Source organism: Harmonia axyridis, chromosome 1, assembly GCF_914767665.1.
Source record: "Harmonia axyridis chromosome 1, icHarAxyr1.1, whole genome shotgun sequence".
Lineage (NCBI taxonomy): Eukaryota > Metazoa > Arthropoda > Insecta > Coleoptera > Coccinellidae > Harmonia > Harmonia axyridis.
The window spans coordinates 83091025-83116204 of NC_059501.1; the positions used below are offsets into that span (position 1 = coordinate 83091025).

The 25180-nt window shown below is 37.0% G+C and overlaps 1 protein-coding gene across 4 annotated transcripts in view; it reads right to left on the reverse strand.

Annotated features, from left to right (window-relative positions):
• LOC123682409 (Down syndrome cell adhesion molecule-like protein Dscam2) overlaps positions 1-25180 on the reverse strand; it is a 237327-nt gene that overhangs the window by 78680 nt on the left and 133467 nt on the right. For all 4 annotated transcript variants that reach the window (XM_045621012.1, XM_045621027.1, XM_045621018.1 and 1 more), the window contains exon 4: positions 23768-24034. In XM_045621012.1, the coding sequence (XP_045476968.1) occupies positions 23768-24034 (267 nt within the window). The remainder of the gene's footprint in view (positions 1-23767; positions 24035-25180) is intronic.

Here is a 25180-nt window from a genome sequence, read left to right on the forward strand (position 1 = left end):
CACATTCGAAAATGACACCCACCAAATCATCCAAATCAAATCCTCCTCCACCCTAACGAAGAAACCATACCGCTTAACAAATTAGCCATACACCGGCATCTGTGTATGTATGGCAGAATAATCAGGGCCAACATTCCGTGCTGCGAATTTGTTAATGGGAATCAAGCTCGCCTAAGAGCAATTTACGTCGTATATGCTTACACACGCTCGATTTTGCTAATGATGTTTTGAAACGCTATGCATCGATTTACATTTGCCCGAATCGTATTCAAGTCCTCGTCTCGCAATGGAGGGGAGGGGGGAGTTGAATTATATCGTCGTTTCCCGATTCCCGTCGGGATTGATGGGATGAGGGTTCGCAGCAATCGAAACGACCAGAGGATTCATTAGCCTAAGGAAGATGCGGTGATTTCGGGAGGGTTGGATTGCTGAATGAGGATGAGAACAAGTGTTGGACTTGATGAGAAGAGCAAGTTTTTCATCAGAGACCTAATTAGTTCAAAATATGTTTTAACACGTCGGTCAAGATTTTCTTCTGGCGAACATTATGGTGTGTACTTGACTTAACAAGATAGAGCATGATCTTGTACCACGATATCTGAAAGATTTCTTAGAAAGAAGAGGAAATTTTTATGACTACAATATAAAGTATGATCTTGTACCACGATATCTGAAAGATTTCTTAGAAAGAAGAGGAAATTTTTATGACTACAATATAAGGTCAGCAAAAAACTTAAATATCTGCACAGTGAGAACAACTTCTCTACAGAAGTCCTTGTTCTAGAGGGTGTTTTTTTAGAGCTATAGAACTTTAAATTGCAATAAAACAACGATGGATTATTCGATTGACATGAATTTCATTTATCCGCAAGATAATCTTGTGGCATTACATTTTAAATATGATTTCTGGCATATGACCGCCACAGCTGGCTCGGATGTAGTCCAATCTGGACGTCCAATTTTCGATGACTTTTTCTAACATTTGTGGCCGTATATATATATATTATAGAAGAATTATTGTCGGATGGACGTGTGTGGATTGCTTTCCTGGAAATTACACGAATTACACAGTTTATAGTTCGAAATAAAACTTAAAAAATCGTACAGAAGAGGCTGATATCCCGGAGAGTGCAGTGTCGTCTGTTTTGTTTTTCGATCGTTGAGTTTTCGGGATTTATTTCCTTATTATTTGGACTGAAATAAGGAACGGTGAAGCGAATTCAGTTTTTTGTGACAATCGGAATATGTGTTGAATGCGATGTTCATACGGAGACTTAACGTGCGGTTGATGGCAGCCTAAAGCCCACCATGGAATGCACGAAGTGCAGCAAAGCGGGGACCGCGAGATCTCCTCTGGTTGCTTGTGATGGATGTCCTACAAAGTTCTGTAAGTCATGTTCGGGGTTGCACCCCTCTGAGATTGCAGTCCTGGAAATTAAGGGTAAGCGTCTTATGAAATTTTATTGCCCGGGATGCCTTAAGGGAGAAACGTTTGAATTGTTGAAAAATACCATTGAAGATAAAAACACCATTATAAAAAGCAAAGAAAAAGTAATAGAACTTCTGGAGCAAAACCTGGAGAAAACTAAACAAGAGTTGATGAACATGTCAGTTGACAACACAAGAAGATATTCAGAGGTTTTGACTTCCATCAAGCCTTTGGAAGAAATCAATAATAGGAGCAATGTTCCTCTGATAATTTGTAAACCAAAATCAGACCAAGATGTTATGAAAACTAAACAGGATCTCATAACAAAATTAAAAATCAATGCAAAACCAATCGGTATAAACTCGCTGAAAATAAAAAGTGGAGGAACGGTCTTGCTCAAATGTAACTCCGAAAAATCACACAAAGAATTGAGGAAGGAACTCGTAGAAAACATGAGTGATAAATATGATATAAAGGAAACAAAACTACGGCTACCTGAAGTATTTATTTCAAACATTGAAAACGACATAAAAGCTGATGAAGTCATAGAATCGATAAAGAATCAAAATGATTTCTTTAGCAAGGGTGATCAAATTGAGATAGCCGTGCTGAAACCAAATAAGAAAAAAACAGCTCAAAATTGTGTATTACGTTGCAATGGAACGGCCTTCAAGAAAATGATTCACATAGGCAAAGTTTATATAGGTCTGAGACGTTGCGAAATAAATGAGAATGTTACAGTCACTAGATGTTACAAGTGCCTCAAATTCAACCATAAGTCGAAGGACTGCAAATACACTGGACCAGACAAGTGTTCCTTTTGTGTCGATAGTCATCATTATACTAAATGCAAATCTCAGGAGAGGACATGTATTAATTGCGTCGAGAGCAATAGAAAATACGGAACTAGTTACCCGACATCACACTCTGCTCTAGATAAGGACTGCGAACTATTCAAGCAACAAATGGATAAACAGAAGGAACGTACGGACTACAAAACACTAAACATTACAGTTGAATAGTGGAGCGATATTTTCGAGAACATGAAAAGGAAGTAGAGAATTTCAGAACCCAATGCGTGCAGGATGTATATCAACTGAATCGTTTGAGTGATCAGATGGATGGCTCTATTTTCAAGGTTTTTCACTTGAATATACGCAGCGTAAATAAAAACTTAGATGAACTGAAAATTGTTCTTCGACAAATTGATAGGAGCTATGATGTGATAGTACTAACCGAGACTTGGCAGTTAATGAACCCCGAAATATTCAGTATGCCACAATACGATTTAATATATAATAGTGGAGAAATTAATCAAAACGATGGAGTTATAGTTTATATAAAATCATGTATACAATACAAGTTTATTTTGGAGGATGTAGGCGGTCTGAAATTCATTATTTTCGATATCTTATATCAACAGAAAAACATAAAATTAACAGCTGCATATAGACCGCATACAATCTCCAAAGATGTTTTCAATGATTGTCTTGTTTCACTGTTCAATAAGCATAAACACGATAAGGATATAAACATATTTCTTGGCGACACAAACATAGATCTCCTGGCATATTCGATTGAGCATGAACATTACATGAATATACTGTGTGAGCAAGGTTTCGTCCCCACCATAGACGCGGTCACTAGACAAAAAAGCGGAAGCTGTTTGGACCATATATTCTTGAAAACACTAGGTATTAACGAAGTGAGGGTGACACCCATTGTTTTAGAAATTGATTTAACTGATCATTATCCAGTAATGCTATATGTAGAAACGGAAAAATCGGAACAACGCCCACGTTTGACTAAATCAAAAAAATATATCGATTACACAAATTTAGAAATGGATTTGACCAATGAATCTTGGGAGAATATTTATTCAGCACCGAACGTGAGCGAGGCTACGGGAAGATTTATCGAAACGTTTACATACTTGACAGACAAAAACTCAAGACGAATAATCAAAAAAAATATTAAACGAAAGGAATGGATAACTGAAGGCATAATAAAATCAATTAACGAGAAAAATAGTATGTATAAAAAAATCAAATCGGAAAAATTTATGGACGAGAATCTCAATGAGAAATATAAGAGATATAAAAAACATTTAGAAAAATTAATTAAAATCGCTAAAATAAATTATTATGAAAACGAAATACAAAAACATAAAAATGACCCCCAACAGTTGTGGAGGGTCATAACAGATAAAAAACTCAATCAGCAACAGATTTCCTCAATTATGCAAGATAATGTTACATTAACGGAAAGAACTAAAATAGCGGAAACTTTTAACACGTATTTTACTAGCATAGGCACACAACTGGCAAATGAAATAAAAAAGAAAAAAACAAAATTTAATAATTCAGAATCATCTAACCAACTCAAGTTAAATTTTGATCCTTGTGATGAGCAAGAGATATTGAAAGTAATAGAGTCACTAAAAGCGAATAAATCTCCAGGTATTGATGGTATCCAAGTGACACTACTTAAGAGAATTGCCAAAAGTATAGTCGCTCCCCTTAGGTTTCTAGTGAATTTCTCTATGCGGACGGGTATGTTTCCGGTTTCTTTAAAAACAACACTTATAAAACCAATACACAAAGCAGGAGATAAATCGTCCGTAAATAATTATCGCCCAATATCACTAGTATCAAATATCTCAAAAATATTTGAAAGAATAATACATAATAGAGTCACGAAGTTTCTGGAAGGGTGCAAAATTTTGAGTGAGAGGCAGTTCGGTTTTAGGGTCGGGAAATCCACACAGGATGCTATAGCGGCACTAACAGGTGAAATATATAGATGTCTGGATATGTCGAGACCATGTCTGGGTGTGTTCGTGGATTTAGCCAAAGCCTTCGACACGGTCAGTCATGACGGATTGCTTGACACTCTGGAGTGCATGGGTGTCGAGGGTAGTCCACTCAACTGGTTTAGAAGCTATCTGATAGGTAGAAAGCAATGTGTCCAAGTTGGAGAATCGATAAGCTCACTATCAGACATACATTATGGAGTGCCTCAAGGAACAATATTGGGCCCTGTTCTTTTTAATATTTACATTAACTCGATGTTTTCATTGCGCACCAGGGGGAAACTATTTGCATTTGCGGACGATACTGCGGTATTTTATGAGGGAGATAGCTGGGAACAACTAAAGAGTATGGTAGAAATGGACTTCAAAGACATAATTCAGTTTCTTAATTATAGGGTTTTAACAATAAACAAGCAGAAAACAAAATTTATGCTATTTTCCAATAGCTCAACTGTGTTGCCTGAGTATAGAACGTTAAATGTTGAGGATGACTTCACAATTCATTCAGCAGATCATATAAAATATCTAGGTGTAATATTGGACCCATATTTGAGATGGAATTTTCAAGTCGATAACGTTGTGAAGAAAATTCGGAAAATGATACCTAGATTCAGGTTTTTTAGGGAATTCTGTAACCCTCAGTTGTTGAGAACATTGTACTTGGTTTTGGTTCAACCCCTTTTGGTATATGGCCTACTTGGATGGGGAGGGGTAGTGAAACATTATTTACTTAAGCTCGAGGTAACACAGAAATGGTTGTTAAAGATAATATACAATAAACCATATCGCTATCCGAGTGAAAAACTGTTCCAAGAATCTGCTGTTATGAATCTTCGACAGCTGTATATGCTCGTGCTTGCTGTGCATCAATTTAAAAACATTTCGTCCGCGGAATTTAACGAGCATTTGCATGGAACGCGACACAGAGGACGAATGATTTTAATACCTAGAACAATGAAAACCATAGGACAACGATCGCACACATTTTTATCCCCTCGAGTGTACAATTACATACCAGCGTGTATTAAAGCAAGTAATAGCTTAAAAATTTTTAAATTAAAATTGAAAACGTGGATAGGAAACTTAAGTTCTCAAGAAGTTACGAATTTGTTGGATATTAAGAACTCGTATGTCCATACCTGAAATGTTGGGGGGAACCTTGGTCACAACAGCGGATTAATTGCATATTGGGCTCCTGATGCCTTGTAATGTGGTGTTAATAAAATGTTGTGTATATAGTCTATTAGATATTTGAGTGTATATATATTGTGTACATGAAGAGTAGAACAAATAATTTCAATGTAGATGCCTCAAACAAGGTGCCTACGCACCTTCGAGGTAAAGAATAGTTTATTGATTTACCTTTGTATCCATATTTAGGTTGAATTGTACTCAAATATGTTTGATATAAGATACTGTACTCTGAAAAATGTTTTAATTTTGCTCAATAAACTTATAATAATAATAATAATAATATCGGCAATAACACGGCGAATGTTGTCTTCCAAATGGTCAAAGGTTTGTGGCTCATCCGCATAGACCAATGACTTTACATAGCCCCACAGAAAGTGGTCTAGCGGTGTTAAATCACAAGATCTTGGAGGCCAATTCACAGGTCCAAAATGTGAAACGTGTCTTTCAATCGATTGTGGCACGGGCTTTGTGATATGTTGCGCCGTCTTGTTGAAACCACAGCTCCTGGACATCAAGGTTGTTCAATTCAGGAATGAGAAAGTTAGTACTGATGGCTCTATACCGATCACCATTGACTGTAACGTTCTGGCCATCATCGTTTTTGAAGAAGTACGGACCAATGATTCCACCAGCCCATAAAGCGCACCAAACAGTCATACCTATAAGAATAGAACCTAACCTAAACGACTGATCTACCTAACAATCAGATATATATCATCAAGCGATCTACCATACTAGCTGGCAAGTCTATCTAGCCAACTGATCTATCTAAAAACAGTTATACTAAGAATTAAATCACTCAGTATTCCCTTCAACAAGACAAGTACATCTCCCAAATTCATCGTCATAAAGTTCCAACAATCAAAATTCAAAACCAAACTTATGAAATCAAAGACCCATCCTAACGAATTGAAAGTTAATGGACGACAAACTCCAACAATCGCAGACGACCCGAAATAAAACAGAACCTCTGGCATCTACCAGGAACCTTCAAGATGACGAAGGAGGAAGACAGCACCCGACCAGAGAAACCAATTAATTTTTATTATCTAATCTGCCAAGTGCAGTTAATCTCCGAGACGGTTCCTGTCCCAACCCCCGTGAACACAGAAAAGTTTGATAAGGGACGGAAAGAGGTGGGGGTACTGGGCGGTCGAGGACTTCTGTTAGAAAGTTCGCGGAACAAGAATAAAGTTTGCATAGGATGAACTCGATGCTTTTTTCGCCCCAGCCCCAATCGCCTGTCGAAACTTCGTAATTATTTCCAGACTGTAAGGCGCGCGCTTTGAGCGGACGTCGGCATGCTGAGATATTCCCGATGCTGAGCAGCATCAGATTGCAAACTCGCCAAAATGATCGTTCTTGCCTGGCTTCCTTCGTTATCTGGGCGTGCAAGTATTGTGTGGAAAAACAACCGGAGAGTTAGTTGAATATTCATGAGATGAGGAAAGATGGGGTACTTTTTTTGTGTTGAGGTGTACCGGATGGTCCGAAGGAAGATAAAATGGAATTTACAAGTTTTCTTTTTAGATTGAGGATGAGTGTAAGGGTCGAATCACTTGATTTGGATTGTGTCTAGTTGTTTTTTTGTCTACCATTGGCAAATCAGACAACGTCCACGAGGGGCTTGACTGTTTTTTAGTGTGGTTTTGAAAATTGCCTGTACAGATATATGCTTCTTGAGTCTGCAATTTAAATTAGTCGATGGATCATATAAAACTTTTTTAGAGCTATAGAACTTTCAATTGCAATAAAACAACGATGGGTTATTCGATTGATATCAATTTTATTTATCCGCAGGATTATCTTGTGGCAATACATTTTAAATATGATTTCTGGCATATGAACGCCACGGCTGGCTCGGATGTAGTCCAGTCTGGACGTCCAATTTTCGATTAATTTTTCCAACATTTGTGGCCGTATATCGGCAATAACACGGCGAATGTTGTCTTCCAAATGGTCAAGGATTTGTGTCTTATCCGCATAGACCAATGACTTTACATAGCCTCACAGAAAGTAGTCTAGCGGTGTCAAATCACAAGTTCTTGGAGGCCAATTCACATGTCCAAAACGTGAAATTAGGCGGTCACCAAACGTGTCTTTCAATAAATCGATTATGGCACGAGCTGTGTGACATGTTGCGCCGTCTTGTTGGAACCACAGCTCCTGTACATCAAGGTTGTTCAATTCAGGAATGAAAAAGTTAGTAATCATGGCTCTATACCGATCAGCATTGATTGTAACGTTCTGGCCATCATCGTTTTTGAAAAAGTACGAACCATTGATTCCACCAGCCCATAAAGCGCACCAAACAGTCAGTTTTCTGGATATAACGGTGTTTCGACATACACTTGAGGATAAGCTTCACTCCAAATGCGGCAGTTTTGTTTGTTGACGTAGCCATTCAACCAGAAGTGCGCTTTATCGCTAAACAAAATAAAATGGACGTAGTGCGATACGTATTCCGGACAGAACCATTATTTTCGAAATAAAATTGCACTATTGGCGAGCATTGTTCAGGCGTGAGTCTATTCATGATGAATAGCCAAACCAAACTGAGGATGAATCACTTAACAGCTGTTAAATCGGTCGCCATCTCGAACAGTAATGCCAAAGTTATATACCTCGAAAAAAAAAACCCGTTACAAACACGGTGACAACAATACGTTCAAATTTAGCCTAGAAATGGTGAATGAGATTGACTGAACTAAACTTACACTTCGTCAAAATTTAAATTATTGGGCCTGATAGATTTGTATATAGAACGAATTCATTCAACTGATGAATACCAAATACAGTGACTCAATAAAATATGCCTTACATTCCGTATAAATCCCAAAAATTAGGTCAACGAAAAATGTGAACATAGAACCGCCATATTTAGGCTAAGAAACGAGCTCACTCTTGTCGCCACTTTGTTTAATCAAGTCACTGTAGGACTACCTCGGTAGTATGGTCGACTGGGAGGTTGACTGTGGTGCCGAGGGTACCGGGTTCGAATCCCGCTAGGTCATGGATGTTGTATATGTCTGGTGGTGGTTTATGAATTATCGTATATTACTTGATTATGGGTAGATAGCATTACTGCCTCAGAGGAAAGAAAAGATAGAGGTGCCCTTAGAAGTAAATAGCGTTGTATTGTAATCAATTGCAACAGTATGATGATAAAGTGAGGTAGGACAACAACAAACCTGCAAAATTGACAACTAGAGGGGCGGTAAACATTTCAGTGTGCGTAGTCAATGGTTCTCTTACTGCCTCTTATTGAGTTTTCGGTGCTGAAATGTTTGGAACAAACATATGCATATTTGGGCAAATTGTTCATTTGCAATATTAATACGTGGCACCATATTTTGCTAAATTCTCTATTTGAAGGAAACCTACAAATATTAGCATTGAATTAAGTTTTCGATATCTCACAAATACTACGCTATAGACGAGATATATTCTACGCCTGTGGACTCAAAACGTGAACTTACCTATGATAGGTTAGGTTTTCATTTCCGATGTTTTACACACTATACATGTTTTTCGAGTATTTACCATGATTAAAATTAACAATATGTAACTTAAAATTCACAAACTTGTATGAAATAACGCCGATTACAAACGTGAAATTAAAATGAACAGTTAACCCTTAACGCACCTCTAGTTGACACGTGCAATAACAACAACAGAACCGTGTTGCCAAATCCTCAGAATATTCGCAAAACATCTATGCCACAGAACGGAGAAAAGATTACTTCGTCCTCAGAATGGCAACGCAGTACATTATAAGTGTTTGTAAAAAAAAATGTTATAGCGATGTCAACAAATGCTATAAGGCACCTCTATCTTTTCTTTCCTCTGAGATTACTGCTGAGCCCAAATAAAATAGAAAAAAAAAGTCACTGTAGAGTTATGCATCTAGCTTCGCCATCTATCCACCACTCCCACAAACCTCCCCATATACCTACTCCAAATAAAGCCACCACACCCACTCAAGACCTGCCGGATCATCTCAAACCGCCACCCTTTAACTCCCCGCAAAGGATAAATATTCGGCTGAAACGCCGAAGTCGTCGACGCCACGTTATTGTGTTGGTTTTAGGCCGTCGACGCTCGAACGCCCGGCTGTTTTCGTTACGAATGGGGCCGGTAATCGGATACGCCCCAAAGTCCACAAAACTTTCGGCGATAGTCCCGGACAAGTTCGAGGCTCCACGTCGGATCGAGTGTTTTGATACTTCCATCCGCTGGCTCGTCGACGGTGCGCTCTCGGTTGGCATAATTTTCCAAATTGCTTTCGCCCCGAAGTTGGACGGCAGTTTAATTGCCGCTTGTCACATGGGGGTTCGGGCGTCGAGATGTCGATGGAAGAAGGTTTTTTTAACGGGCGATGGGAGGGATGTTTTACACAGTTTTCGGATTTTCAGACCCTTTCTGGATAGTTTTTTGAATCAGAAGATTCGAGCTGGTTGAAAAACGTTAATTTGAAAAGGGATTCATTTGACATATGCATTCACGGTTGACTTGAAAGCATAAAAGAAAAAGAAATGAATATTATATTTTTAATCATAGATTCATAATAATATCCTCGAAAAATTAGCAGATTCTTCATGGGAATCTGATGCCAGCACTCTTTATACTGCAGCTTCGGCCTTGCTTTTTTCTGTTGCTCCATACTATTGTTCTTATTGGTTCAACTATTAGATCTGAACCGTTACATTGGTTACCGGTGCTTTCACATATATTTTCGCCTCATATTTGTAGAATAGGTTGCAGTTAAGAAATCTTGTGGTAAATTTTACTTCTACCTGAACTTATTTCCAATTGTATCTTATCTGATAGATACTAGAACTACCAGATTGAAGTCACGAAAACCTCAATAGATTAATACTTTCCATCAAACTACTGAAAGCGACAAGGAAATTTGGCGTTCGGAATGGAGTTTTTGTGATGTCTTCAATATACATAAGTCTGATCATAAATCTTCAGAGAAAGTTCCAGGTTTCAATCTTCATAGAAAAATTTGATGTTTTTCAAATCGACTGAGTACTGGTCCTTACGCTCTTCAAATGACATTCTATTGGAAGCCCACTTTGTGAGTTTGGTTTAGAAGGAACCATTGACCACTTAGTGAATACTTGTCCAATTCATGAATTTCATGGTGGTTTTCAAGCGATGCATTCAGTTTGAGATTTTTTTTTCAGAGTGGGTCACTAACTTTGAATCAATATGATGAAAACTAATATTGATAACTGATTTCTGGTTCTTTTCTTTTTAGTTTCCAGATTTTATTATAAATTCGTCAACCGTTGGTGAAGAAAATGGATGGAGAAGATGTTGTTTGGATGAAGAGGAAGCCCTTCATTGTGAAGATGTCAGCTCATTCTATAATCAAATACACAAACAAATCACTACAAGAGTAAAGATAAAAACCCCAAAAAAAGATAGCAAGATAAGAAATAGCGCGGTCGATCAAGAACATGAGATTTTCAAAATTTTCAATTGGTAACATCTCCAATACAATCTTCGAATATAGAATCAATCATCATCATCAACGTTAAATTGATAGAGAAGTCTCTAGAATATACATAAACAACTTCATAAACCTCTCAGTTTGTTTTCATGAAAATTACAAACAAATAATACTATTCGATAAGTTGGTAACAATTACGCGCTTTCCTTGATAATTGTGAGAAAATTCATCATTAGGGAATATCGTCAATTATCAATGCAAGAGATGGCCAGTTCTCCGATCAATACTTAGAGAACTCACTGTCAGTTAACTGACAAGCATAGAAAGAAATTGGTAGTTTTCTGTTAATTCCAGATGAGAGTATCACACGATATTTTACTTCCTGAAAATTCAACATTGATATTCTTACTAAGTCACAAAATTACAGAGTAATACCACATGATATTATCTTTCAAGTGCTGAATAATATTCAAGACATCCTGATAAAGTACTACCATATGGTACTATCCATTACTGTCAAGTAAGTAGCATTTCAGATTTCAGCAGTATATCACTTGTTGATAATACTTGCAGTTTCAATCATCCAGAAGATTGCAATTTATAATACTCACATCCACAACTGATGCGAATCTCATGAAAATGTCACTCTCAGTATTTTACTTAGTTTTTAAGAATTTATCGAATGATTCCACAACTATATTATAATCTTGAGGAACCAAAAGTACCTGCTAATCTTGCATGTAAAAACCCCCTAATTCAGCCAAAGCATTAAGCAACATGACATGGTATTATTCAGCACTGTGCAGTGCCTGAGAAAGTAGTACCATATGGTACTCTTCATCACTGTCAAGTAGACATTAAAAATATAATATAATATAATATTTATTAAAAATATATTTCCGCTGTATAGTTGTTATCAATTCTAGAGATATGAAGTTTTTCTAGTTTCCAAAGTATTCTACTGAAATTGTAGTACAGATTTTTGATCAGCAGGACAATTTCGATCTTCGACAAAGATGTTTTCATCTTCAGAAATTGAAAGTAACTGTTAGTCATCTAGAAACAAATTGAGTCTGTCATAATAATAATAATAATATATTCATCATCAAAGTTTACATATACATAAACATACATATGAGGGACTAATGAATATTCAAAAAATAGAGAAAACCAAGTAAAATGGTTTTCTGTGAGTGAAATCACAAATATTAAAAAATTTTACATTAGCCTTAATGTGTAGGTAAGTAGATGCAGAGTATCATTCCATTTTCGGTCTTTTCTCAATCCAGTGTGAATAGTCCAATTCAGTTTCAGTGTCGCAATTCGGTGATCCATATCCATATCCGTGTATTATGTCACAATTCGGGTAAATTCTCAGTTATCGAGTAGTTGGTCAAGATTCGGGTAAGTAATATATACACACATATACATATATATATACACACATTTATTTTATTATTTCTTTAGAGTTTATAATATTGTAGAGCAGTGTTCTTTCGGTGTTTTTTATCCATATTTTTAGCTTGTATCTAAACTGATAACAATTTTGGATATTCCTTATATCTTCAGGTAGAATGCTGAATATTCTTGGAGCCAAGTATTGGTTGCATCTTTGGCCAATTGTCTTTTCAGCTCTTATAGTAGTGGGACGAGTACCTTTTATTCTCGTGGGATATGTATGAGTAGAGTGTGTTATATCATTTTTATTTTTATGATTATCCATCAGAGTCTTAAATGCATATAGTTGTGCCAGATCCATAACTTCCGCTTCTTTATACGTCCATTCACTGCTGTACGTTCTGCTTTTTCTTAGGATAATTTTTAAGAATGATTTTTGTATTATTTTCAGCCTGTTGAGGTGGCAATCATATGCTGCACCCCAACCCAGAATGCCGTACGATAGATGGGACTCAATTAATGCGTGATAGAGAGTCTTCATTTGCTTGAAGTCCAAAATTTCGGCCATCCTTCTAAAACGGCCCAGCATGAATCGTATCTTTCGTACTACATTGTCCACTTGAAGATCCCATTTTAGGTGACGGTCTATGATTATTCCTAGGTACTTAATATGATCTGCTTCTTCGATCTCTACTCCATTGGCTTCTCTCAAGGGTCCCATATTAGGAATACCGGAGGAGTAGGAGCTAAACGTCAAGTATTTTGTTTTGGCTACATTTAATGTTAGTTTGTTATATCTGAACCACTGTTGTATCTGATGCAAATCTTGTTCTGCCTTGTTCTTCAGTTCAAACCACGAACTCGAGCTATAAAATATCGCTGCATCGTCTGCATAACAAATAATTTCGCCTTGCAACTCCAAACTTAACAGGGAATTCAAATAAATGTTGAACAATATGGGACCCAGAACAGTACCTTGGGGCACCCCATATGTAATATTCCTTTTTTCACTCTTGACGCCATTCAAATCGACATATTGTTCGCGGTTGTATAAATAGTCCTTTAATAGATCGTAGCATATTCCTCTCAAGCCATACCGATAAAGCTTATGTAATAAAGTTTCATGACACACAGTGTCGAATGCCTTACAGAGGTCAATGAACAGACTTAAGCATGGGAGTTTTCTGTCTAAGCTGCCGTAAATATGATTTGTCAACTTTTTAATTGCATCCTCAGTACTCCTCTTGGGACGGAATCCGAACTGACAATCCGAGATAAAATTATTTTTTTCTAAGAATGACACAACTCTATTTGCTATTATCTTCTCAAATATTTTCGCAATGTTGGATATTATTGTAACAGGTCTATAATTCTCCATTTTGAATGTAGAGCCACTCTTATAAAGTGGTTTGATGACATCTGTTTTTAGTATGTTGGGAAAGCATCCGCTTGACATGCAGTTGTTAATTAGTTGTGACAGAGGGTCTGAAATTTCTTTGCAGATTTCCTTCAGTGTTTCAGCCTTTATACCATCATTACCAGCGGATTTTCCATTTTTGAGACCATTAATAATCTTTTCAACCTCTAATCTATCAGTAGGGTGTAAGAATATCGTTTTATCTACAAAATTATCTCTATCTATAAAATTTTTTGGAGGAATTATTTTATTAGCATATTTTTCTCCTAAAAGACTATATCGTTCATTGAACAGATTAGATATTCTATTCTTGTTTTCTATTATTTCTCCATTTTCTAAAATTATTTTTTTTATATCTTTCTTCTTTTTTTCAGGTCCGCCACATATGTCATCCACGAAGCTCCACAACGCCTTGGCTGAAGATCTATTATTCTGTATATATGATGCGAGATGTTCTTTTTTAGAAAGGTTCATTGCCTTGCGCAAATTAATTTTTAATGTATTATATCTTGACTTCAGCACAACATCAGTGGGTTTCTTTAAGATCTCTAAGTAAAGTTTATTCTTTGCCGATACTTCTTTTAATATTTTTGGTGTAATCCATTTTTTTCTAGGAGATTTATGTTTATTGTATACAGATGTATTCTTATCAATATAATAAATTAATTTTTTTAAGAAATTGTCAACATCTCTATTTGAATCATGAGCTGTATAAATTACATCCCAGTTTTCGTTTTTGAGATCCGTACGTAATGAATGATAGTTTATTACTCTAGTTGTATATTTTCGATGATGTTTCTGATCGAGTGATTTAGTTTTGATGAACAAGGCAATGGGAAAGTGATCTGTGATTCCTTCTCTAATTACGAAGGATGATATGACATTTTCGAGAATTTTCTTTCCTATCTTTACATAAAAGTGGTCCAGGCATGTTTCACTAATTGGTCTTGTATAACTATTAATATACGATATATAATTGTACATCGATAACATGTTTTTATATTCATCCGTAAATTCTGTATGGGAAAGAGTATCTATATTCATGTCGCCTACAATAATGTGATATGTATACCTGTTTTTCATGGTTTTTAAATATCTCTCCATTGCCCCGTTGAAGTCTACTACATTGGTACATGGTGGCCTATATATTGCCGTTAGGAGAAATGATTCTTTGTTTCTGATGAATTTAATTTCAATAGCTTTCAACTGATCAATGTTTACTATTTCATGGGTTGCCTCTAGTTCATCATTTATATACACAATGACTCCATCATTTTTGTTGATGCCACCATTGCTGTAGGCCAAATTATAACCTGGTTTTCTGAACATATACAGGTCATCGACTGTAAAAGTTTCTGTTAAGACCAAAATATCAAATTTTTCTGTAGTTTGTTCGAGCATCAATGACATCCATGACATCCATGACATCAATGACATCAATGTCATCCATGACATCAATCTTTTTTTCATGAACCTGAACAATATGGAATAGGTTTTGTACATATTCCTCTATTGCTGACAATTATTGAGTCTTATCGAATATCAATGACTCACTTTGAGAAATAGTTTCAATAATTCCGTACCGTGATGGTAAGAAATTTCTACCATCTACTTATAAAGATATATTTTTGGTTACCTGAAACAGGACAAAAATATTTAACGAATATAATTCCCTATTTGAAAAAATGTCATTGAAAATCGTCGAGTTCTGGAAACTTTTCATTTCACAGTAAATCAGAGTGCACATCCGTTTGACGTTGATATCTAATTGAAGAAGGGAAGAGAATATAATTTATTCCACGTCATCTATGACGTCAACCATTACATTTTCAGCTTTATTATTCGTCGACTTCTTTCTCACAAAACAATTCCAAGAATATGCAAATGACCAGACGAACAACTGCTTGAAATCTGTTTTCTCATCAGTACTTTCCACGAAATTTTCTCCTGAGACACGGCCGCAACAAGGAAGCCAAATCCTATTAAAATAAACAAGTTCAAAGAAATCTCCATGCCCACCACTCGAGCACGTTCTGACCTGCCGCGGGCAACAGAACACCGACGTATCCGCTTACTACCCTCTCCACCATTTCCCAAAATAAGGTCTCATGTTTTTTTTTTCCACTCCCATCTGAAAACGTGTAATCTGGGGCGAAATGTAATGAGCTCTTCAACTTCCTTAATTCTCGAAATTTTTCATCATCGCATTCCCCAATCTAATTTTTCATCGCGAAAGTTTCTTTTATGCGAACTTTCCATCCTTTTGAGCTCTGGGACATTTTCATCAGGTTCCGAGGAATCAGCGTGCTCGTGAAATTGGTCCAATATTCGCTCAACTTTTTTTTATGTTCGTTAATTAGTGATCGCTTCTAGGGCTCTCTTTGCGATGTGCAGTGGTGTTCCGGGAAGTTGGGGACTAGAAACGGGTCTAGAGTATTATTTTTTGGTAGTGAATACGTACTTCAACATTTGAACTCTGGGTTAGAATAATAGCTGCATTTTTGGGAGGAAGAAATTTTAATGGAGGTGAATATTTTCTTTTCATTATGAACATTGACTCATTTCACCAGTTTTGAAAGAATCAGGGAATCTGGTCGGTATCAACAGTCGGTCAAGAATGTACCGGAAATGTAGATATTCGGGTTTTGGGTATTGGGTATTATAGAGTAATAAATATAACGGGTGTTTTTTTCAAGGTATATAACTAAGTATGCATTACTGTTCAAGGTGGTGACGATTTAACAGGTGTCAGTTGATTTATTCTCAGTTTGGTTTGGCAATTCATCATGAATAGACTCACGTCTGAACAACGCTTGCAAATGGTGCAATTTCATCTCGAAAATAATGGTTCTGTGCGGAATACGTATCGCGCACAACGTCCATTTTATTTGTTTAGCGATGAAGCGCACTTCTGGTTGAATGGCTACGTCAACAAACAAAACTGCCGCATTTGGAGTGAAGGTAATCCTAAAGTATATGTCGAAACACCGTTACATCCAGAAAAATTAACTGTTTGGTGCGCTTTATGGGCTGGTGGAATCATTGGTCCGTTCTTCTTCAAAATGATGATGGCCAGAACGTTACTGTCAATGTTGATCGATATAGAGCCATGATTACTAACTTTTTCATTCCTGAATTGAACAACCATGATGTCCAGGAGCTGTGGTTTCAACAAGACGGCGCAACATGTCACACAGCTCGTGCCACAATCGATTTATTGAAAGACAAGTTTGGTGACCGCCTAATTTCACGTTTTGGACCTGTGAATTGGCCTCCAAGATCTTGTGATTTAACACCGCTAGACTACTTTCTGTGGGGCTATGTAAGGTCATTGGTCTATGCGGATAAACCACAAACCCTTGACCATTTGGAAGACAACATTCGCCGTGTTGTGAAAATTGGACGTCCAGATTGGACTACATCCGAGCCAGCCGTGGCGGTCATGTGGCAGAAATCATATTTAAAATGTAATGCCACAAGATTATCTTGCGGATAAATAAAATTCATGTCAATTGAATAATCCATCGTTGTTTTATTGCAATTTAAAGTTCTGTAGCTCTAAAAAAACACCTTTTATATGTGTATATAATTGAAAAACTTTTTATTAGTACATTCTCAAGCAAAGTCAACCAAAAGACGATATGATGCAACTTATATAGAATATGAGATTACAATCAATTCTGTAATTTTGCCGCTTGTATACGATAACTTTCAATGGGAGTAACACCGATTCTATTTCAATCAAACTATGTCTCAATTCACGAACAGTCTCCAACTACAACCTCCATTAAGCATAAGGTTTCTGCAGACGGAAACCAACCAAGAATTGTAATATCGGTTTTCTCGCATTTCAAGCGAACTCAACTAGAACCGGAACCGAAAACAAAACCGAATCCCCATAAAGGTTAAGCAATTAAACTATTGGAGCGGATACGGAGTACACCTCCTCCTATCTCAATAGAATCTAGTTAACACTGATGAAGCCAAAACTTCGACTACACAACTACAGAACACCGGTTCGTTCTATTTCCGTTCGTTGGAAAATGAAACTGCTTAATTTTCTCACTGCGTTCATTGTTGTGATCGTCATGTGCTTTGTGTGGATTCTACGCGTCGCTTTCTGTGAGGACAATTTTAGTTTGGTGGACAGAAGTTGGGATTTTCCATTATGATTTCTGGAATAGATCAGACTGTTATTACTGATACCTATTAGCGCATATCCAGAAATAGTTTTTTTTTATGAATCTGACGGATATGCTATTTTGAACAAGAATGAATAGAAAACCACTTTTGAACGCTCCTGAGCTATAAATGCCTGACCTGCCCTTATTTCATGTCTATAGAAATCTGAAATTCTGCTGTTGGTAATCTTAAGCTTATTCACTGATTCGTGTTTCACCTAAAGTTCACATTGCATGCTGCTTTTAGACGAAATTGCATTCTGCTCATACCAATAGAAGCAACTGCAACTTGAAAATATAAGGTGTACAATTTTGCTTCTGCTGTTCTGCAATAGATGGCTGTAGCGTTGAGTTATAGTAGAAATAAATGAATCGTAGATGTCATACAATAAGATTAGGTACTTGTTAATATAACGCCATCGAAATATTAGCCGATTTGTGTCTGCATAATAAAGTTATTCTCGATTGAACATGTCAGCTTACGAGCCAATCTCTCGTCAATTGCAGGAGGTTTTCATTTTCTGCTTTAATAAGAAGGAATCTGCGGCTGAGGCTCAACAAATGCTCTCAAATACCTAAGGTGAGGCCACTATTAGAGATAGATTTGCCGATAGTGGTTTCAACGCTTCAAGAACGGTGGTTTTGACGTCGCAGACCACTTGGTGGAAGAGAGAAGGTTTTCGAAAATGCAGAATTGGAGGTATTACTTGTTCAAAACTCTACAAGATCATTGGGTGTAAGGCAAAAAATCATTTAAAAACGTTTGAAAGTCATGGGAATGATTCAGAAACAAGATAATTGGGTGCCGTACGTTTTGAAGCCGAGATGATATGTTGAACGGCGTTTGTTCGCTTGCAAGTGAAGAACAGCAAGGATTTCTGCAACGCATTGTGACTGGAGACGAAAAATGAGTTCATTACGATAATCTCAAGAGCAAAAAACCCTGGTAATATCCTGGCCATGCTTCCACGTCGACGGCCAAACCGAATATTCACGGTACCAAGGTCATGCTCAGTATTTTGTGGGACCAGCTCAGCGTAGTTTTTTATGAGTTGTTGAAACCGATTGAAATAATCACAGACGATCGTTATTGAACGCAATTAATGCAGTTGAGCAGACCATTGAAAGACAAACGGCAGCAATACAACGAGAGACATGATAAAGAGATTTTGAAACATGACAATGCTTGACCCCATGTTCGAAACTGGTCAAGACATACTAAGAAACGTTGAAATGGGAATTTCTACTCCACTCGCCGTATTCTTCAGACGTTGCGCCTTCAGACTATCACTTGTTTTGATCAGTGGCTCAAGGCCTGGCTGATCAGCACTTCTTAGGAAGAAGTAAAAAATTGAATCGATACGTGGATCGTTCCAAAAGATGACCAGTTTTTTCAACGCGGAATTCGTATGCTGCCCGAAAGTTGGAAGAAAGTAGTGATCAGCGATGAATAATACGTTTGATAAGTTTTTTACAATAAAGCCTCAAGTTTTGGAAGAAAACGACAGAAACGAAGTTGTGCACCTATATACATTGTAGAAAATCTGTTGATTCTTGCTGCTCGATGGAATAGCAATCTGGGAGTAGATCTGCCTGATATACAGCAACTCATAAGACTCGTTTCACACTTATACGGTTCGATTCGGTTCGGTGCGTATTCGATTCGTTTTCGGTAGCCGCCGGAAAACGGTGATACGGTGTTTGTTCGGTACCTAATAGAAAACTGATAGAACCGAAAGCCCCCTCGACACGAATCGGTTTTGTTCGGTTTCCATTCGTGACCAGAGTTCACAAAAGCTTTTGGTCGTTTACACACATACGGTTTAGTTTTGGTTCGGTTACGCTTTCGGCAAGGGAAAATATTATTTTATTTTCATTTTCTCATTTTGTAATTTACATTTGGCAATGTCTGATTCACTTGACATTGATATTGAGCGGCTGATTACATCAGTCCAATCAGTCGAGTCGTGAAATCAAACCTTATACTAACCGAGTGTGTGTAAAGAGTTTCATTCGTTTTAGGCGCTACCGAAAACGAATCGAATACGAACCTAACCGAATCGAACCGTATAAGTGTGAAACGAGTCTAACACAGTTCTTATCATCTTTATAATATCATTTTTCTACATTCATGCAAAAAGCAAAACTTTGTTGAACTATATTTAGCCGAAAAAGAAGTCTTTTATTGCACTAGTGCAATAAAGTTTTTATTGCACTCATCTGTCATTCTACTTCAACGTGCTGTCACAAATTGTTCATTCACTTTCAACATTGAGGGTAAAAATAAAGTTTGAGTTAAATTGTTCGTAACGTATTAGTTCCTGTTTCAATGCAAATCGATATTAATAATAAAGTATTCCAGTTACGCTTTTCATTTTCCTACACCTAGTGCCACACCTCAATAAATCATTTTTTGCTTTTTGCATGAACGTAGAAAAAATGTTGTATGGAACTCGTGCAGAAATTGTTTATTGCACTCGACGTGTTGTCTAACTCGACCTAACGGCCTCGTCGGACAATTTCACGTCTAGTGCAATAAACATTCATTTTTTGCACTTGTTGCATAAATAACTATTATAACACCACTTCGCACAATAACTTCCGGGTCTGGCCCACAGTTGACACCACTAGTATTGCAATAACAGCTTAATAATGCACAAAACCGCAAACTGATGATATACAGTATCGAAATCAGCTAATAAACAGAATCTATAATCTTAATCTGTTAATAATCGGTATCTCAACCCTCAGTAGATAGAACAGCAACCCCCACCTCATACAAGAAAGATCCCCTGATATCGAACCGTTCGGATTATAGCGTCTGAAACATCAAGCTCCAAACGAGTAATAAACATGAAGAATTCATCTGGCAACGGGATACAAGGCAGTGAAAACGAAACAGGATCGAGACGTGTGTTCCAGGTCGTAAAATAATCATTAACGGACCAATAACAGTCCGACCGTGTGACACGCGTGCATTTTATGGTTTTTTCCGTGTTGCGGAGGAAACGGAGTTGACCTAGGATATAATCCAGGGGTCGTGAGCACGTACGAGGTGAGGTTGGGATATTGGAGTTTTCGGGGACTGTTGATGACATGTTTAGTTCAAATTATTGTGCAGGAATTGTGGGTATATTGAAAGAATTCATTGTGTTAATATGATTCTATCTTTGTACCAAAATGACCAAGGAAAGACATCTTCAGAGATTCCGACTCTAGATTCCTTTGTGGGTTGTGGTCCTCATACTGTGACTAAAGTAGTTCACGGCCAAGAACAAATTAGGGAAATAAAAAAACGGGATAAAGACACTTATTCAATTTATTTCCAACCCACTAAAAATGTGTGAAGAAAATGATATTTAGATCTAATCGTTTTTTAAGGGCCGCTGGACACTTGGATCATTGCGGCTCGGTCGCAGGTATCTTTTCTTCGGTCTCGGGAACAGATGTCAAAAATCTTGAATCTTCTCGTTGTCGGTGCAAGTGTTGCACATATGTTGTAGATGTAGTTTCTCCTAGACTGGTCTGAACTCAATTGAATTATTCGCCCTGAAATGCCGAGTTTTATGGGCATTCAGACCGTTTTTCATTCGACCGTTAGCAAATCCTTTCTACGGATCCCTTATGGGTGTGGCTTTGATCATTCCAAGTTTTTACACCGAGTTCTTCTGTTTTGAGCATTTTGGTTCGAAATTTAACTTAACTCTAATATTTTCGAGGGAATCGATAGATTTCCTACACCTTCAATGGAGATTGTAACGACACTGGTCTAGAACGAACATTCGTTCTAATGTTTGTTTTGCAGGAATTTTTCATCAAGACAATATACCATTTTATATGGGATGCTACTCCATCCAATGTTCTCTCCAAATCTGGCTTTTTGCAAATTCGAAAGAATGTTTAGGTGCAAAAAAAAGGGAGTGCTTAAGTTGATTATTTTGGAAGACAAATTATTCTACCAGAAAGGAATAGAACACATAGAGAAGCATTGAATTGATTGCGTAACTATTGAAGGAGGCCTCTGTGTTACCAAAGATTCTCAAACAGACTGTGCGCTGTCAGCATTCCTACAAGGATCAGATCGTTGCAGCTGCAATATAGTCTTTATGCAGAATGTAGAAAATTCAACAAATAGATTGGCTTAGTCAAGCCCAGGTGCATTCTTCCAGAAGGATAACTTGTTGTTGAACAACTGTCCTGTAGTGTTCTTGTTCAAGCCCACAGAAAGATGAAAGTTCAATGGATATCAACCTCTTCATCTCATTCATTGCCCTCAGTACTATTATTCCTTGGCACTATCAATAGAAGAGTTACTTCGTTGCCTCTAGCCAGATAATTTATGGCATTTTGACACAGCAAAGAGTTTTGGTTTTGTAAGTCCAAGTCTATCAGTATCATGTGACATTTCATCGAGACACTCTTCATATAGGTTGAAGCTAATTTTATTTTTACTACCACTTCTACTATATGTAGAGAAAACTAGGAATTCTGCCAGCAAGCAGAAGGTTTCTGAGCCAGTAGCATTTATAGCCTCAATTTGGGCACTTATAACCCTACGTGTTCAAGGTTATGTCATTAGATCATATTGAGAAACAAGTTATGATACAGCAATTACGTTTAGATACAGCAATGTTTAGATATTGTTAAATAGTTAAGAAGTGATGCTCATTTGTTAAAACCGAGTGAATTTCAACAATAATTTATGGAGGACATTATTCAGTTAATCGACTCACTATTCATCGTACTGTAGACAAATTAGAGAGTGAATATTCTTAACACGACATTAAAGTATCGGTCTTATAAAGAAATTAACGCATACAAGAGAATATTGATTTGGTTGCTGCAATTGTAATAGAAAATCCAAATTCATTGAGTTTCCCAAGAATTTGATCTTTCTATGAAGGATTAAATGAATGATTTGGGTCTACATCTTTACAAAACTCAACCAGTTCAGAAACTGAAGCCATTACACTACTATAAATGTCATTTATTCACTTTTTTTGCTCTTTTTCAACGCGAAAATGGTGAACTATTTCATCTGAAGAATTTATTCAATGATGGAGATCATTCTTATTGAATGCTTATGTGGACAAATAGAATTTTAGAATTATCAGTAATGAAATTCCATACGGAACTGTTATTATTATTACATCCAGATAAATTGATAATTGTGCCATTCATGCTGGCTTTCTCTGAAGACAATAGTCAAAGAGTAACAGTCAATGGAAAACGATGAAGAAAATGTTAAATGATTTTTTTTGTGCTGATTTTGAGTAGAATCTGAAGGATATGTGATTTCAACAATATGTGGACCATTCAATTATCGTCACCTGATTCAATACCTTGCGATCTATTTCTTAGGAATATGTCACAAGTTCATGCTGACAATCCAATCAACTTGAATTAATGGACTACAGCCGAAATATATTATGCGGTCTCTACTATGTTCCTTTTTGTGCCATATTGTGAGAATCTTGTCTTCTTATTGAATAAGTGTTTTATGCGAGAAAGTAATGAAAACATGGGTGGACAGATGGCAGTACCGACAGAAAAGTCGTGGTGGTGATTTGAATGAATTCTCTTTACAGGTATATGTATAGGTATGTAACCTTGTATCTCATTGAATAATTTATCCCTTTTTTTGTATTTTTAAAATGCATCATCTACAGTGAGGAACTCATTACTTCGTACTGACTTTCAATATATTGACTCAATAGTTTCATTGCTTCTAGTACACGGTTTATACCAAAAGTTTATACTAACTCGATTTCTAGAAGTATTATTCAAAATACACAACAATATCAGATAAAAAAAAAGTTCAAATAACAAAATAATTAAATTTGATGATAAGAAGAATAAAATTAGCTAGAAATACCTGTGAGTCTGTGTACGGTCCTGCACGCATAGTGCTTGTAGCCATCACCCGGTCCTGCGTTGCTGATGTACAGGTCGCCATTGCTGAGCACCACATATTTGCCTCCGATGTCGGTGTTCGGGTAGATATTTATGGCCTCGTCCTGTACCCATGATGTCACCATTACGTATTCGGCCACATAGTTCGGGATTTTACACTTTAGAACAGCTGTGTTTCCAGCCGTTACGTATTCGTCGTGGACTTGCACGTCGTATTTCTGCTTCACGACTGCGGAACAAAAAAAAAAAAGATTTATGCTGGGGGGGTCCTGACGGTATTTTGTCGCATTCGTGAAATTAGGGCTACTACGTTTTGAAAGCGACTCATCGCATAACCTTACTTTATGTGACAGAGGTTGAATCCTAACCTAACCAAACCTTACTAATGTGACTATATTCATTCTCGAAAAAGAAATGAAGAAAGCAGTGCCGTCAACAGTCGAAATCTTTTTCCCACTTGTTCAAATTTGTCTTCGCGTAGATTTTTGACCAATTCACTAATAAACCTTCACGAAGTTATTTTACAAAAAGGAGTGGATCGTATCAATGATTTTGGAGATATTACAAAAAATCCTGGGTAATCATTGGTTAGATTCCAAACACTTACTAATTAATCTTGGGTAATTCTGTCTCTAACTTGTTCTACAAACATCAAAATGTTCTACAAACACCAGAATGAGTAGTTGAAATTTTTGTGTTTACAGCTGGTCGTTTCATTTCTCCAATATTCACAATTTTGAAGATGCCATCAATTTCGTTCAGATCTAGTACATGGGCATTTCAATTGACCTAATTTAGCATTCTGAAATTCAAATATGAAGTCTTAACTTCCAGGTCTGTGTTCTCTAAAAAGAAAAGGGGCTAGCACCAAATGCTCACTATCGTTGGGTCGCTGTCCAAGTATCTTTCAGGCAGAGATACTTGCGATCCAAATATTTATGGGATTTAACCGAAAAATTAATTCTATTCAGCGATACATCCTGACAGTCAGATAGCAATTGAAGCATTGAGTTCACATATATCTAATCGCTCCTAAGATGGTATTGAACTGTCGAAGGATTCTCAATGGAATAGACAAGAACCATAAGGTCTGTTTAGTCTGGGTTTCCGCTCACTTGGGAACTAAAAGAAATGAAGAGGCCAACACACTCGGCAGAAAAGGAGCACAAACCCATTCATTCGCCCAGAACCTATCTGTGGTATAGCTAAATGATGTACATTTTTGCGGCATCTTCTTGGGTTGGATCGTTCCAAAATACTTGAAGATCCAAGAAGTATCTGGATTTTAGCAAGACCATGCTAACCTACCTCATTGGATTCCTTACAGGGCATTGAGGCTTCAGAAATTACCTGATGAAATTGAGTCTAGCAGAAA